The 17,987-nt window shown below is 39.8% G+C and overlaps 1 protein-coding gene across 1 annotated transcript in view; it reads right to left on the bottom strand.

Moving 5' to 3' along the window:
• Positions 1-17,987, bottom strand: part of AK4 (adenylate kinase 4) — an 84,549-nt gene that overhangs the window by 26,098 nt on the left and 40,464 nt on the right. Inside the window, exon 2 of the mRNA XM_061121688.1 lies at positions 6,740-6,859. Within this exon, the coding sequence (XP_060977671.1) occupies positions 6,740-6,859 (120 nt within the window). The remainder of the gene's footprint in view (positions 1-6,739; positions 6,860-17,987) is intronic.

Below are 17,987 nucleotides of genomic sequence, written 5' to 3' on the forward strand. Positions count from 1 at the left end.
ATGGAACGTCTAAGGAAATTAAAGAAAGAAAAAGAAAAGAGGGAAAAAGTCACATCTGTATACACATATTAATACAAAAAAGAGTGTTTCTTATCCAACTAAAAAGCACACTGTGAAGACAGGCGGTACTGGACTGTTTTTAGCAAGTACATGGCTGACCAAGCCGCCGAGCGCTCACCAGGCCCATTCACAGCCCTGGTGTCTCCTTGGCATGGAGCCACGCTACTCGGTTTCCACCCACCGTGTGCAGGATGCCTCTCCACAGCCATATGGACCAAGATGATGAGTCATCTGTCATCCAGAATTCTTCTCCTGACCTTTCCACATTCAATCACCTTTAGCACACTCAACCAGCACGTCCTCCGCAGAGCACATGCCCTGGAACATAAGGGGTTTCAAGCTGAACATAGAGCTTAGCATTCCTGACGGTCCCCACTTTGCCAAATCCACTTTGCTCTGGATTTCTTCCAGAGCTTTAAAGGAAAATCACAACCAAAACCGTGACCAGATGGGTTTTCAAGGAGAAAGATATAAACTAAATCAGTGAGGAGACTGACGTCCTTTACTAAAAACAGGCCTATGATGTAAAAGAATTTCAGTTATTCATTCACGGAGAAGAAAAGTTATGGCAAAAGCAAAGCAGTGAAAAGATACATAAAACATTTCACAACTGAAACTGCCTTTTTAACTTCGTGTAGCTGAAGATGTTTTAAACTATTTTTGAACTTAATGCTTCACGTAATCACCAAAAAAAAAAAAATTCACGACTTACACCTCATGTACAACAAATCACAAAATCTCATATAGTACTTCCTATAATGGCAAGAATTCTTCTAAGCCCTTTACGTATATTCACTTACTTCATCCCTTCTGTAATCCCTGTTTTCCATGAGGAATAAAATGCAGAGAGCTAATTAGGTACTTTGCCCAAGGTCACTGACATTGCCGGTAAATGGCAGAGCTGGGATTGAAAGCACTGGTACTACTGGGATTAGTGGTGATTACACTAACCACCTTCCCAAAGGAGTTTAAGACACATGATCCTTTTTTAACAGTTAAGTTTACTTAAAACTATATGAGTTCATTTTATAAGGTGAGAAAACTTACAATTAAAGAATTTAAACTAGAGAAATGTAAATTACTGTTAGGTGGTGGCAAAGCTCAAGTTATCAGCCATGGAAAATACCAACATAAGAAAGAAGTAGTGGGGGGTTAATTTTTGTGAGTTAAATATTTAGAGTCTGGAGAAATTAACAGAACTGGAGAAGTACAGGTAAGGTACTAATAGCCAAGAAACTCCAAAAGCTGGGAAGGCAATCATAGAGAACCCCAGGTTTACAGCACCTAACATCAGTCAACACTCCTGTCAATTTTTCCTCATCAAGGCAATTTTTCAGGCATGGTGCCTCCTGGCCATGTCACTGTTAATGCTTAAATTCAGGCCTTCAACATCTCTTGGTCCAGTTGTGCTAACAATCTCTTCCCCAGCTTCAGGTCACCATCTCCTCCCCTACCCCAACATCTAATTGTCCTGCTGCTAACAGAATAGTCTTTCTGAAACACCAACAGATTTGATCATGTTACCCCTTTGTAAGTCTTCAGTGAGCTTCCCAGGTGGCACTAGTGGTAAAGAACCCATCTGCCAATGCAGGAGATGCAAGAGAAGTGAGTTCAATCCCTGGATTGGGAAGATCCGCTGGAGGAGGGCATGGCAACCCACTCTGGTATTCATGCCTAGAGAATCCCACGGACAGAGGAGTCTGGTGGGCTACAGTCCATGGGGTCGCAAAGAGTCAGACACGACTGAAGCAACTGAGAATGCACACACAAGACTTCAGTGGTCCATATCACCAACAATTTCCAGTTCCGCCACCTCTGTATAGAATCCATCACCCCAGGATTTCCTCTGCCTCTGTCTGCAGGCCCAGGAAAACACTAGGCTAAGTCATTCCTCTCTTACCCCGTTCACATTACCCCTTTGATGAAAAAATCACCATTCCAACCCCATTCATCAACCTGCAGGACCTCACTCTATTCATCTCTTTTACCATAAAGTTGCCAATCCCACTTTCTACCGCGAGAAGAGATAATTTTCTCCTTTGGGTCCTCAGTGTACCCACATGGGTATTGATTTCATTACACTGTCATGATTTTTTACGCACCTGATTCCCCTACTGTGATATAAGTCCCTTAATAGAGAAAGTGTCTTGCCATTTTATCAATAGCACCTAATAGTTCCTGACTCACAGTAGGAGCTTTATTCATTACTAATAAATAAACATATACTTTCCACAGACCATTATAGCCTCTCTCGGCAGAAGTTTTCAGTTCAGTCTGTTGGTTCCCTGCAGCCCCATGAGAACACAGTTCCCAATATTTTTAATGGAAGGCATTCTAGAAGGAAACTATAAGTAAGGTGAAAAGACAGCCCTCAGATTGGGAGAAAATAATAGCAAATGAAGAAACAGACAAAGGATTAATCTCAAAAATATACAAGCAACTCCTGAAGCTCAATTCCAGAAAAATAAATGACCCAATCAAAAAATGGGCCAAAGAACTAAACAGACATTTCTCCAAAGAAGACATACAGATGGCTAACAAACACATGAAAAGATGCTCAACATCACTCATTATTAGAGAAATGCAAATCAAAACCACAATGAGGTACCATTACACACCAGTCAGGATGGCTGCTATCCAAAAGTCTACAAGCAATAAATGCTGGAGAGCGTGTGGAGAAAAGGGAACCCTCTTACACTGTTGGTGGGAATGCAAACTAGTACAGCCGCTATGGAAAACAGTGTGGAGATTTCTTAAAAAACTGGAAATAGAACTGCCATATGACCCAGCAATCCCACTGCTGGGCATACACACTGAGGAAACCAGATCTGAAAGAGACACGTGCAACCCAGTGTTCATCACAGCACTGTTTATAATAGCCAGGACATGGAAGCAACCTAGATGCCCATCAGCAGATGAATGGATAAGGAAGCTGTGGTATATATACACCATGGAATACTACTCAGCCGTTAAAAAGAATTCATTTGAATCAGTCCTAATGAGATGGATGAAACTGGAGCCCATTATACAGAGTGAAGTAAGCCAGAAAGATAAAGAACATTACAGCATACTAACACATATGTATGGAATTTAGAAAGATGGTAACGATAACCCTATATGCAAAACAGAAAAAGAGACACAGAAATACAGAACAGACTTTTGAACTCTGTGGGAGAATGTGAGGGTGGGATGTTTCAAAAGAACAGCATGTATACTATCTATGGTGAAACAGATCACCAGCCCAGGTGGGATGCATGAGACAAGTGCTCGGGCCTGGTGCACTGGGAAGACCCAGAGGAATCGGGTGGAGAGGGAGGTGGGAGGGGGGATCGGGATGGGGAATACGTGTAAATCTATGGCTGATTCATATCAATGTATGACAAAACCCACTGAAATGTTGTGAAGTAATTAGCCTCCAACTAATTAAAAAAAAAAAAAAAAGAAAGAAAGATATGATCTACTCTATAGTCAACATTTCAGAACACCTCCACACTGAAGAATAGATGTTGAATAGTAGAGTTCACAAAGAATGGTCCATAGAACCAAACACACAGGTTCTCAATAGGGTAGGAGATTCCAGGGTCAAATAAATTCAGAAAATGCCTCATGATATTGCCTTCTATGAAGAGTTAAATCACACTATCATAGTAAAGTTCCATTAAAGTTCTAAGAAGTTGGTTAACTTTGGATTTACTAACTTTGAATAGGTAAGTGAACCCTACCTTGTCTCCATTTTCTCATCTATTAAATGGAAATAACAATCTCTACCTTCATATGGTCACTGTAGGGACTGGATGAGATAATAAATATCTAAAGTTCAGATCACTACTTGGCACATAGTGAGTGCTCAATAAATTCAAGCAATCTTTAGTATTTAAACTAACATTTTCTAAACTATAGTCTGTTTTCTCATCAAGCCATTACTAACACTACACACTTGATACAGAAGAACTACTCTACAACGTATTAGTCATCTTGGAGATTCACAGCTCCAGACTTTAGGAGAAATAGGCAATCTGATAGTTAAAAAGTAGGACAATTCACCCTGGCTTCTCCGTGGCTGACAAACATTAAAGTTCACATCGTCACAACTTGCTGAGGCTTTGGTTCTCCAAAGTAAGACAGGAAAGAGTACACTGGGTGAACTAAAGGAAAACTACTCTGCAATGGAAAGAAGTTTCTTATATATAAATCTCACTATCCTTTCATTCCTAGAAAGCAGTATATTCATCAAGTCTCTATTTTCACTGCCAAGGAACCTTGCTATTTAAGAGTAAGACAAATAATCCACAGTCCTTTTTCCAATTAATAAATCAAAAGATTTATACTGGGCTTGAAGAATCATCTTATTTAAGTAGATGATTCTTAATTCCATCTTCCTTAAGTACAAAACTGCAGCAGCTCATGTGTGAGCATCTGTATGCATTTTCCTAGGTAACATATCATAGGAACCACTGAGCTGTTTTTTTCAAACCATTTTTATAAAATTGAAGTATAGTTAATTTACCACACTGTTTCAAGCATAAAGTGAATCAGTTATATATATACATAATTGAATATACATATATTATTTTTCACATTCTTTTCCATTATAGGTCTAAGATATTGAATATAGTTCCCAATGCTACACAGTACATCTATGTTGTTTACCTATTTTATATATATTAATATATATGCAAGTCACATCCAAGTCTTTGTGACCCCATGGATTATAGCTCACCAGGCTCCTCTGTCCATAGCATTTCCAGGCAAGAATATTAGAGTGGGTTGCCATTTCCTTCCTACTTCAGAGGAGCTTCCTGATCCAGGGATCAAATCCATGTCTCCTGCATTTCCTGCTTTGGCAGGTGGATTATTTACCACTGAGCCACCTGGGAAGCCCATTTTATATATAATAATGTGTATATGTTAATCCTAAACTCCTACTTTATCTCCTCCCAACCGTTAGCCCCTTTGGTAACCATAAGCTTGTTTTTCTATGTCTGTGAATCTATTTCTGTTTTATAAATAAGGTTGATTTTGTATCATTTTTTAAGAGTCCATATATAAGTGATATCATATATTTGTCTGAGTTTTTTGAAAAATTAGGCCTATGTATTATTTAGATATTAAAAATCAAACAGTAGCAAAGGGTATATACAATGAAAGGTAAATCTCTCTCCCAACCCTAATCCTTATCCAGAGTCAACCACTGTTAATCAGTTTTTTATATCCTTCCGAAGACAGCTTATATATGTGTGTATAAGTACATACAGTAATATTATACCATCTCTCCATTTTTACAGAGAGAATAGTATATGATATATACTATATTGCAACTAGTTTTTTTCACTTGGCAGTTTATCTTAAAGCTCTATCTATATAAATACATAGATATAGATATTTGGTTAATAGGCATACCAAAATTTAAAGCAACCCTATGATAAGATACTTGGCTTCCCAGGTGGCGCTAGTGGTAAAGAATCCACCTGCCAATACAGGAGATACAAGAGACTCAGGTTCAATCCCTGGGTCAGGAAGATCCCCTGGAGAAGGAAATGGCAACCTACTCCAGTATTCTTGTCTGAGAAACCCCATGAACAAAGGAGCCTGGTGGGTACGGTACATGGGGCTGCAAAGAGTTGGGCGTGACTGAGGGACTGAGCACAAGATGAATACTTAGGTTGTTACCAGTGTCTTGTAACAAAGGTCAAAGCTATTGTTTTTCCAATAGTCATGTATGGATGTGACAGTTGGACCATAAAAAAAGGCTGAGCACCATAGAATTGATGCTTTTGAACTGTGGTGCTGGAGAAGACTCTTAAGAGAGTCCCTTGGACAGCAAGATCAAACCACTTAATCTTAAAGGAAATCAACCCTTTATATTCACTGGAAGGACTGATGCTGAAGTTGAAGCTCCAATACTTTTGGCCACCTGTTCGAAGAGCTGACTCATTAGAAAAGACTCTGATGTTGGGAAAGACTGAAGGCAGGAGGAGAAGGGGACGATGGAGGACGAGATGGTTGGATGGCATCACCAACTCAAAGGACATGAGTTTGAGCAAACTCCGGGAGATGGTGAAGGGCCAGGAAGCCTGGCATGCTGCAGTCCATGGGATTACGAAGAGTTGAGGGACTGAACAACAACCAGTGTCTTGCCAAGATTGCTGAAAATAAACATCCTTGAATATATATTTTTAGGCAAGAAATGAAGCAGGGAATTGCTAAACACTACTAAATTGCCCTCCAAAGGTTACCCATTTTATTCTCAAGAATACGTATTTCTTACACCCTCAATAAAAAAAGATTTTCAGATTTTCTCTTTTTTAAATCTGACAGGTAAAAAAATGATGACAAATGCTTTTAATTCATGTGGCTTATTTTGAATGAAAGAACCCCTGATTTAAGATGAGTCATACTTATGATGACTTAGTCATGGAAACAAAAAACTGGAACAATAATGGGAATTCAATTAAGGTTTGCTTCAAGTTGATGGCTTTAGGGATGGTAGTCTGCAGACAAAAGAATTAAAAGGCTTCACCACATGGGTTTTTTTAATTATGCTGCCAAATTGGAATATGTCTAAAGAAATGACTGGGGGAAAAAGGCACTTTGCAATCTCTAAGAAATTATGGAAGTGTTCAAGGAGACCATGACCCACTACTAGCAGAAGCCGGGTGGACCCCTAGATTCAACTCACCATCAAGTAGCCAGTGCTCGCCGCGCCTGTTCTCCAGCTCCGACAGCATGAGGCGTGTGATCACATGATCAGGAACCAAAAGGCCTTTCTCTATGTATTGCTTTGCCATATCACCAACTTCTATTAAAAAGACAGGAAAAAGAGACATTCAAAAAAAGCTTCTGGGAGAAAAAAAAAAATGCTTATCAACTCTCTCCTGACAGTTTTGCTTTTCCTTCCACTCCTGCCTGATGTCCTGGGGGGAAAGGTTTTTAAAGAGTAATATTTTTTAAATTGGCTTCAATAATGGTGACACTGTGTCCCAGTTGTCTGCCAAAGAATTAGAAGAGCATCTCCTGAAGATATACACAGACAGAAATAAAAATGAAAGGAAATATAAATTAGGGCAAAGAGAAAATCAGAGCAGGAAATAAAGCTGGAGTCTGGAGGGAGAGAGGCACCCAATAAAGGCCAGGAGAGGAGTGAAGTCCGCTCTGCTTGGGAGCAGTGAGCCACACGCTGGACCCAAGCCTCCCACCAGTTTCCGGTAACAAGGAAATAGGATCGACTTCACAATTCACGGTACAGGAAGACTAAAGGAAGCTGAGAGAGTCAAGCATTCCTCAGAAACCAAAGGGGAAAATTTCCACAACTCTTCTAGAAAAAGTGTTGGATGATACAAACAACAATGGGTTTCTTTCTTTTCATGAGCCTCAGTTAAGCAGATGGCACCTTGCTGACGCAGTTGTAGAAGCAACTCAGTGTTTTTAGAGGAATGCCAAGTTCAAGAAAAGACATGAATTTCTATTTTTTTCCCAAGAAAAAAAATGCTTCTATCATAATTTAAAATAACAATTTGTTATACATGGCAATTGTCAGTTGGGTTCAGGAGAACATCTGTTAAATTTCTAGGAATTGAATTTTTTTTTAATCCAGATGAAGTCCTCAGCTCTCTAGCAATCTGATAATGAACCATCAGAAACGCATTCTTGACAGGCCAATTAAGTTCTTATAAAAACACAGAGCAGAATTATATTACTGGGGGAAAAAAGGTTAAAAATCATTTTGTCCCAACCTTCTGCTTGTATTTAATAAGGTAGAGACCTTCCTTTCCCAGACTGAATCTATACTGCCAACTTCACCTTCCACACTGAAACATGGGCTGTGAAGAGTTCCCTATCAACTCGATTACTACCACTGGGCAAAGAGCCCAACGTTAGGCCCAATGATATGGATTCAGAAATGCACTGCAAGGAAAAGAACATATGAGTGGTTAAATATGAATGCGAACAAAACACATTCATTCAATAAGGATTTATTGACTGCATACTACTTAACAGGTAATAGTCTACAAATGTAGCAGTGACTGAAAGTTGCAGCTTACCAATATTTAAGCAGTATGACTTTACCTGAGAGCAACAATAAGAATCTTTAACTGGGAGTACAAACTAGCAGGTGCTGCGCTTTAAACATTTTATTTGTGTTATTTCATTGATTCTTCATAAGATCCTCACCTTCAGACAGGAGGTAAAACCTGTATTTTTTTTAGGACAGCTTTATTGAGATACAAGTCACACACCATATCATTACAAGTCACACACCGTAACATTCACCATTTTAAAGTGTGCAATTGAGTGGCTTTTAATACCTTCCCCATGTTGTGCAAGCATCACCACTACCTAATTTCAGAACATTTATATTACCCCCAGGAAGAAACCCCATACCCACTAGCGGTCACTCTCCCATTCCCTTCCTCCCTCTAGGTACTGGCAACTACTAATCTACTTTTGGTCTTTATAGTTTGCCTATACTGCACATTTCACATAAATGGAAGTATACACAGTGTAGTTTTTTTGTGTCTGGTTCCTTTACTTAGCATGTTTTCAAGGTTCATCCATGTTGTACCATATCAGTACTTCATTTCCAAGGCTGAATATTATGATTCTATTGTGTGGACATATCACATGTTGTTTATATATACATCAGTTATCAGGCATTGGGGTTGTTTTCACTTTGGGGCTATTTTGAATAATGCTGCAACACACATTCATGTGCAAGTTTCTGTGTGAATATACGCTTTCAGTTTTCTTGAGTAATACCTGTAAGAAACACGTTTACATCTGAAAAATCACTGTCAGACAGAATGCTCAGAGCAACTGAGAAGCTTACTCTGTGATGGTCAGGCCAGTCCCAGAGTCCTGTTCTCAGTCTCATCCACCAAACATTAAGGTAGAAGCAAACAACAAATATACATCTTCCAAGGTGAGAGACCAAGATGTGAACTGGTTTGAAACGTCCCATGAGAAAACGGTTAATAAGGAGAAATTATCTTGTACAGAAAAGAGAAGACCCAGAGAAGGATGTGATAACAACTGACCCATAACCTGATTCTGGACAGATGGAAACGGCATTATCTTATTTAATCCCCAGGGCTTAGAATTAGTACTACTGGGAATTGCAAATGGACAGGAAAAGTTGCCTGAGGAAATATTTGAATGGAGATTCAGAGAAGGGATATTATACAGGGATTCTGAAAACTGGATTGGGCTTAATTCATGTTTCAGGTCCCTACAGATGGAAGAGTTATGGTACTGCAGTACATTTGAATTCAGTAATTTAATGAAGAACAGTGTCCAAAATGATACCTTTAAGACCTCTGGTTATCTCCTAAATGGCTCAAAATGTACCTCCGCTGACACCTCAAACTTATGCTGTCCAAAATCACATTACTCTCCCACTCTGTTCTTGTCTTGGATGCTTCCTGCCTCATCAGTAAGAGTCCTCCCCTATCAACAGATTCCCTGGATTCAATTATCCAAAGTCAATCATGGTCTGAAAAATATTGAATGGAAAATTCCAAAAATAAGCAACTGATAAGTTTTAAATTGGGCACCGTTCTGAGCAGAATGATGACATCTCTTGCCATTCTGCTCCATCCTGCCTGGGATGCAAATCATCCTTTCATCTACAGTACCCCACCTGTTAGTCACTTAGTAGCTATCTTGGTACATACTGTTGTGCAGTGACCTTATTTCACATAATAATAACCCAAAGTACAAGAACAGTGATGCTGGCCATTCAGATGTGCCAAAGAGAAACCATAAACAGAGCTTCTTTTAAGTAAAAAGGTAAAAGTTCAACTTAAGGAGGAAAGAAAAATATTGTATGCTGAGGCTGCTAAGATACATGGTAAGAGCAAATCTATCAATGAAGTTGTGAAGAAGAAAAAGGAAATTCATGCTCAGCTTTGCTGCTGCACCTCAAACTTCAGAAGTAATGAACACAGTGCATAAGGGCTTAGTTAAGATGAAAAAAGCACTAAATCTGAGAGGCCACATTCACCTAACTTTTACTAGAGTATGTTGTTATAACTGTTCTGTCTTATTCAGTTCAGTTCAGTTGCTCAGTCGTGTCCGACTCTTTACGACTCCATGGACTGCAGCACATCAGGCTTCCCTGTCCATCACCAATTCCAGGAGCTTGCTCAAACTCATGTCCATCGAGTCGGTGATGCCATCCAATCATCTAATTGTCGTCCCCTTCTCCTCTTACCTTCAATCTTTGCCAACATCAGGATCTTTTCTAACGAGTCAGTTCTTCACATTAGGTGGCCAAAGTATTGGAGTTTCAGTTTCAGCATCAGTCCTTCCAATGAATATTTAGGACTGATTTCCTTTAGGATTGACTGGTTTGATATCTTATTACTAGTTATTGCTGTTAATCTCCTACTGTGCCTAATTTATTAATTACCATTAAATTACTTTATCAAAATTACTTTACCCTAGGTATGTATGTATGTATAGGGAAAAAACATAGTATCTATAGTGTTCAGTACTTTGGTTTCAGGCATCAAATGGGGATCCTGAAATTCATTCCCCACAGACAGGGGGGCACTACTTTACTCTCCTCAGATATCATCTAAGATTAGGCACCACTTGTCTTGATTTTCTTGATTTCTCTTGTTGTTGTTGGTTTTTTAAAAATATTTATTTATTTGGCTGTGCCAGATAGTGGGATCTAGTTCCCTGACCAGGGCTCGAACCTGGGCTCCCTGCATTGGGAGTGTGGAGTCAGTCACTGGACTACCAAGGCAGTTCCTCTCCCATTCTCCACACCTAGCTGAACACGGAAATACTTCCACGTGTCTCTCATATCCAGGACAATCGATCAAAACATAACAGCACCACAGTAACTGCTGAACAAACCAGAACAAGTTGTGGTCCTGCAGAATAGTCTGTGCCACTGTGAAGCACACTGAAGGCCGTGGACTGCCCTGGGAGTTAACAAGAGCTCGCAGCTTATCAGAAAGTGGAGGAAAAGGAAGGAAGCAGTGCGACGAACTCCACAGCCTAAGTTAGAAACCTTTATATAGTGAAGAGGAGAGAACTGATAAAGGATCCCATAGCTAAGATCAAAGCGAATCCTTTACCCATACCAATCCTTGACTGGCTACAAAACAAGAGTGCTCTTGGGTTCTTGCACATATGAGTCAATCAAAAGAATAATTAGACTACCTAAGCAGCCAATTCTCAATTCTTTGCTTACTTGACTTCTCAGCAGCATGTGACTTGACTCCTGTGCATAAATACAGAGTGACCCCTTTAAAGCCCATTATGCCCCTCCTATGACTTCCCATCTCATTGAGAGTATAAGCCAAGTCCTCCCCTTGGTCTCCAAGTTCTCTGACCCCATCTCCCACTTCTCTCTTCACTACCCATCCTAGTCCAGATGGACACAACAGTCCACAACAGTCTCCTTGCAATTTCCTGAAGATCACAAGCATGTGTCCACTGCAGGACCTCTGCATTTGGTCTTCCCTCTGCCAGGAAGACTCCCCCAGAATTTCAAAAGGTCAAGTCCTCTCAGCATTCAGGTCTCTGATTGAGTATCACCTCTGATAGGCCTCCCACCCTATCCAAACAGCACAAGAACAGACACACAAGTCCCAATCCCCCTCTACTCTCTCATCCTACTGTGCATTCTTTTCCAAAACTACAGGCTTTACATATTATATACTGATATATCAGTGAATTCACTTTCTGCCCCCCCAGACTAGAATATAATTAGCTCATTGGGAAAAATAATAATACTTTGCTCACTGCCATGTCCTGAGTGCTTACAATATGGTCTGGCATGCATAGAAGCTCCATTAAAATTTGTTGCATGAATGAATGAATACATTGAAGATTATACAGAATTCTTTTCCCCAGGCAAGAATCAATCTGACCAGCCTTAAAGTTATTACAGAACCATTACCCCAATGTCAAATATAGCCCAACCTTGCCAGGTATCAACTTTTTCAAGGAAGATATGAGATAAAGTGGGATCATCAGTACTAACTAGGTGAGATGACCACATAGGGTTTCACAGCTCAGTCTCATTTCCTCAGCATTTCAAAATATGAATAGAGAAGAGCCACGTAGGGAAGGGAAAATGAGGAGAAGGAAATACTAGGAGTCAATGTTGCAGAAGCATGGAGCTGCTTGGCATACCTGGAGGAACTTCAATTAGTAACATCTGAAAATAAGCACATCATGAGACAGAGAGCACTAGATAGGCCAGAAAAGCAGCATGGGCTTTGAAGGATTAAAGGAAACAGGTAGCTTCAGAAATGGCATTCTCACAGGTAAAAGCGATTACCAAGGGCCCAGGACAAAATGAAAATACGGAGCCTCCTGGTTCAAAAATTAAAAATTTCAAGATGGTGACAGCAGAGCATTGCACTAAGTGCAGGGCCTTTTGTCACATGACACAAGTCACGTGCCCACGGCATGTGAAATTTGGATGGGTTGGCGTGATGAAAGCAAAGGAGTCTGTGACAATAATCCCAGCACAGACAGGCCTGCAGAAGCAACATTAGATGACATTCTGGCCCTTGAGAGAGTACCTTGAGCTGACCCATCATCAACTGTGCAACTCAAGTTCAAAATAACTCTGTGGAAGGCTTCCAGAACCATCTTAATCCAATTTACTAATGAAGAGAAAGCTCTAAGGGCAGCATCCCTTCCCAAGTATTTTTGGCATCCTTGGCTCTCCCCTGGAGCGGGACAGACAACATGCCCTCTAATCTGTTACAAAATCAAACTTCCTCTGAGTTTCTCAATTCCCCTCCCCTGCCCCGTGAAAAATCAGGAAAAGCCAACAGCAGCCAGAGCAAAATGAACTTAACAACGAATTTGCATTTGAATGAAGACCTCCCTACAACAGCAATCTGAAATAAAACACTGGTCAGAAGACAGGCCCATTCCAGAAAACAGGACCTTCATCTGCCCTTGTCAGTTCCCTTGGAAGAGAAAGCAGTATCATTAAACGCTAATGCAGCATGTTTGGCTAAGACATAGACCTGAGGCAATTTCTCAAGCAGTATTTCAAAGAAAAGCTGTAGGTACACATATGCTCTCTTACAGTTTTTGCATCCTTTGTGCGTACACATGCACACGCATGCTCACTAAAATAATAAACCATAAACCACCAGGAAGCTTTTAAAAATGAACTTTATAAATGAAGGCCAACAGCTTTGCATTTTTTAAGTGACACAACAACCAAAAAAAAAAAAGAACACCTAATTATGTGTTTATGAAATTGACCATAACACTGTTAAGGGACGCACACTGAAACCAGGCCCCACAGTAACCATTTGCATGAGTCTGTTTTACGACAGGAGGTCCTGGTAAGGAACACTGAACTAATAAGCCTCCACCAACTGGAAGAGTTAGGGAAAGGTCAAAAGGAGACACCACATGTCCAGCCATCTCCCAGAATCCTTCTCTCTGGCATCCATCTTGGTTGTACAAGGCATACACCACCAGGAAGGACTCTGAGTCAGAATGACTGGCTAAAGACAACCCGGAAACTAATTATTATTCATCACCATAAACCCGAGACTGCAAGCCACGTGGCAGAGCTGTTCTCCTGGGTTCCCTTACCCTACTGCTCTCCACCCGGGTGCTCTTTCCCAATAAAATCTCTTGCTCTGTCAGCACATGTGTCTCCTTGGACAATTTGTTTCCAAGTGTTAGACAAGAGCCCAGTTTTGGGCCCTGGAAGGGGTCCCCTTTCCTGCAACAAATGGCGACTCTGGTGGGACTCTTCTTCACTGCGACTGACATCCTGACTACTTGGGGTACTCAGGGGCCAGTCTGCCTGCCAATGGACCAGACCCAGTGGCCACAACTGGGACCCTTTTGTCCCTGGTCTCCTCCTGACATGGACAACTGGCCAGAGTACCCCAACCGGTAAGGAACAAGAGACTTTACTGACCTCCCTCCCCTACCCTCTCTCTTTCCTCTCCTTAACCTTTCCTATCCTTCCTCTTTTTTCTAGTCCCCCAGTCCTGGAATCTGGTCAAAGGGCCTCAGCCTGAGCTGAGGACTGGAGACTGATCACCTCCTCTTAGCAGAGAACTCGAACTCTGGTTTGGGTCTGTCTGATTTCTGGCAGGGCTGAGTTTCAGTCCTCCATTCCCTGGAGGCCCAGGGTAAAGTCCTGTAACACCTGGGTTATCTGCAGATGGCAGGAGACGTCTTTAAGGCCACCCCTTTGGCCCGCCTCTCCTGCCTCCTCCCCCTTCTTCTTTCAACCTGGCTCCCTTTCCTCCCTTTGAAATCTTTGAAGACCTGAGATATTTTCTATCAGTATTTGGATCTGAAGTTCTGCGTCTATAGGAGGTTTTCTGAGACTGTATTCTTGTATTTAAGGGAGTGTCTGACGAGGACTGCCAGGTTTATATGTGTGTTTTAACTCTGTGTTCTGTGAGGTGATTTCTGACGGCCATTTTGCTTTGTCTGGCCACCATTTGGTTTAGGCCTGCTGCCATTTTGTTAGAACCTGATTTTCTTTCCCTGTGCCTTGAGCCCAGGGCTCTCAGGCACTTATCCAGACCATCTCTAACTCCTCAGACTGAGAAAAAAATGGGAAAAAACCTTTTAAAGTTTTATTTACTCCAACTGTTTTTTACGAACTAGAAAATTTTATATTATAATATCTAATTCATGACCAAACTTAGAAAATGAAGCTAGATCTTGTGTTGTGTCTGTCTAAATATGTCTCAGTATGTCTTTGTCTCTGGATAATATTTTTGAGATTAACTTGTAAATGAGCTCTTTTTAATTGGCTTAAAGAAAGGTAAGCACTTACAAATCAAATAAATCTAAATTAAACAATAAATTCCAAGTTCATGCGAACTGGTAAATATTTAGTATTAAATACCTGATATTAATGTTTGTTTGTTGGCCTATCTAATATAGATATGTCTTAGAATAATTAACATTAAGTAGAATGTTTTCATTGTACCTAGGTTTATTATGTTAAATATTATTGTATCTGTTACAAGTTTGTCAACAAGGAAATTGCCTCAAGTGAAGAAACTTCTAAAAAAAAAATAAATGAGACATGAGCTTTTAGATAAACTCTATTAAGAATAATTATGCTATAGGAATATCTGTTTAAAATAGTCTCTCCAGATTGGGGTAACTTGAATTTCTAAGGGTTGCACTAAACTAAGTGTTGGAAGTCTATTGAATAGTTAGGTCACTTCAAATAAAATAAGATTTTGAAACACTTACTACTAAACACTGATTTCCTTTTACAGAAAAACTAAAGAGATTGGGACTATAAATGAATGTTTGGTGCCATCCAAAAATGTTTTAAGAACTCAAGGGTTTTAAAAATTATCACTGGTATTTATGCTCAGTTCAATTCAGTCGCTTAGTCATGTCTGACTCTTTGCAACCCCATGAACCGCAGCACGCCAGGCTTCTCTGTCCATCACCAACTCCCAGAGTCTACCCAAACCCATGTCCATCGAGTCAGTGATGCCATCCAACCATCTCATCCTCTATCATCCCCTTCTCCTCCTGCCCTCAATCTTTCCCAGCATCAGGGTCTTTTCAAATGAGTCAGCTCTTCACATCAGGTGGCCAAAGTACTGGAGCTTCAGCTTCAACATCAGTCCTACCAATGAACACCCAGGACTGATCTCCTTTAGGATGGACTGGTTGGATCTCCTTGCTGTCCAAGGGACTCTCAAGAGTCTTTTCGAACACCACAGTTCAAAACCATCAATTCTTCAGCACTCAGCTTTCTTTATAGTCCAACTCTCACATCCATACATGACCATTGGAAAAACCATAGCCTTGACTAGACGGACCTTTGTTGGCAAAGTAATGTCTCTACTTTTTAATATGCTGTCTAGGCTGGTCATAACTTTCCTTCCAAGGAGTAAACATCTATTAATTTCATGGCTGTAATCACCATCTGAAGCAATCTTGGAGCCCAGAGAAATAAAGTCAGCCACTGTTTCCACTGTCTCCCCATCTATTTGCCATGAAGATACACCCATCAACACTGACTAAATCTGACCAAATGTCCTAAATCCTTTTAATTGATTTTTTTGACAAAACTTCCCTAATCGAATTCTTTTGAAGTTCCTGTGACCTTTAGCTAACTTTGTGGTGCTTCAGAGGGCCCCTGAAACATCCCAAAGAGAGATATTAAACTGAGTTTATTTGGTTGGTTAAATTACATGAAAAATATTATCAAATGAGTAATAAATTCTCTCATGTTATAATGTATGGTAAATATTACTAATATAGATATCCTAGAAATTATATGGAGCTCTTAACATTCTTATATGTCCTGGTATTCTAATGAAATACCTGATGACTTCACAAAAGTTAACAAAGGACTGAATGAACCAGTGAATATGCTTACAACTTTTATGGTTTCTTTTATGACTTCTAAGATTCAAATGGGTTTGAATCTTATGTTTTCTGGGAGTAGGAAAAAGCTTCCTCTCAAACTAATTATGACAATACTTTGGTAAAATTATACATTATAAACAAAACAATTATATTTTCTCTCTATCTGACTCCTCCAGAAATTGGAAACTCTTAGGTTTCCAGTAAGTTTATTAAATGAGTTAGGAAGGTTATCTCACTAACAGGTACAAAAATCTCAAGGAATTTTGGAGACCTTAAAAAGGGAAGAATTTACCTAAATTTGTTAGGCAAAATCTGTGATCAGTCTTTGGAGCAAGTTTCCCAGCCCTGTTTTAATTTAAAAGTTCAGTCTGAGACTTTATATATGTTTCAGCAAAATAAAGTCTATGACCAATTATGATTATAGAAATCATCAGACCAAAATTAGTGAGAACAGACCTATTTTGCAAACAAACTAGCCTTAATTTGGTTATATTTGATTTTAAAAATTGAGGGTAATTTTAGGGAGAAAAAGATGTTTCAATAAATGTTAAATCCCAGTTTGTTAATGGAGGTCTGCATCTAGTAAGACTCATTTCTTGGATAGTTCTTTGCTGTTATGTGATATTAATGTAAAATTTAATTGAATTCTTAAAGAACACCCTAAGTTTGTTTCTGAAGCTCATCTCAGTGATCTATCTTTGGATGAATATCAGATGCCTCAAGACCTGCAACCAGGACTGGAAAAAGACATAATTTAAGGGACTGTCTCCAACCTGGATGGAAGGACTTTTTTATCAGGTACTCTTAACTAGCTCATGCACAATGAAACTGAAGGGAAATTAACTCTTAGATTAATTCCCACTTCCAAAGGCCCCTACACTGGATTGGTCTATAGAGAAGACAGCTGAACTGATCTCACCTTAAAATGATGTTCAAACAGAAAAGAAACTACACTACACCAGGATGAGAAGATGACGACATCAGAGGTAGACAGCTTGCCCAAGATGCTGGACCTGATTCCTATGATCATTTATAATGTTTTCTTGATTTCTTAGACCTCTGCACATAAATCAAATGCTTTTCTATCATAGGCCTATGATCCTATGTTAGTTTCAGAAATCAAACCAATTGTTGGGTTTGTGGCCAATTACCTGTGTCTAGTTCTGGGTTATCTTGGTAAATTTCTCTACTACAAGGCTCTAACTGGTTGGCCCTGAGAAAATTTACTTTAAAAAAAAAATTATAGTCATATTCAGGTCACTGTGATATTACTAGATGGGATCCCCTCACTGGGCCAATTAATAATGCCTGCTCTGACTCTGGCCATAAATTTGAGCTTTCTTCTACTACTCAAGTTCAATCAGAGCAACAAGCAAAGTTTCAGCAAAGGAGGAAAAAAATCTCCCACAATTATGGGATGGATTTATATTGATAACACCAGGCTATGGTAATTTAGGTTTAAAGTCTCCTCTGTGTTGGAAACAATTAAATCATACTAAGGATAATCAGTCTAGTAACACTAGAAAACTGGGCTATGTGCCTTATAGACAGTGCCAATATATAATTTC

The sequence above is a fragment of the Dama dama genome, chromosome 20 (assembly GCF_033118175.1).
Source record: "Dama dama isolate Ldn47 chromosome 20, ASM3311817v1, whole genome shotgun sequence".
In the NCBI taxonomy this organism is placed as follows: Eukaryota; Metazoa; Chordata; class Mammalia; order Artiodactyla; family Cervidae; genus Dama; species Dama dama.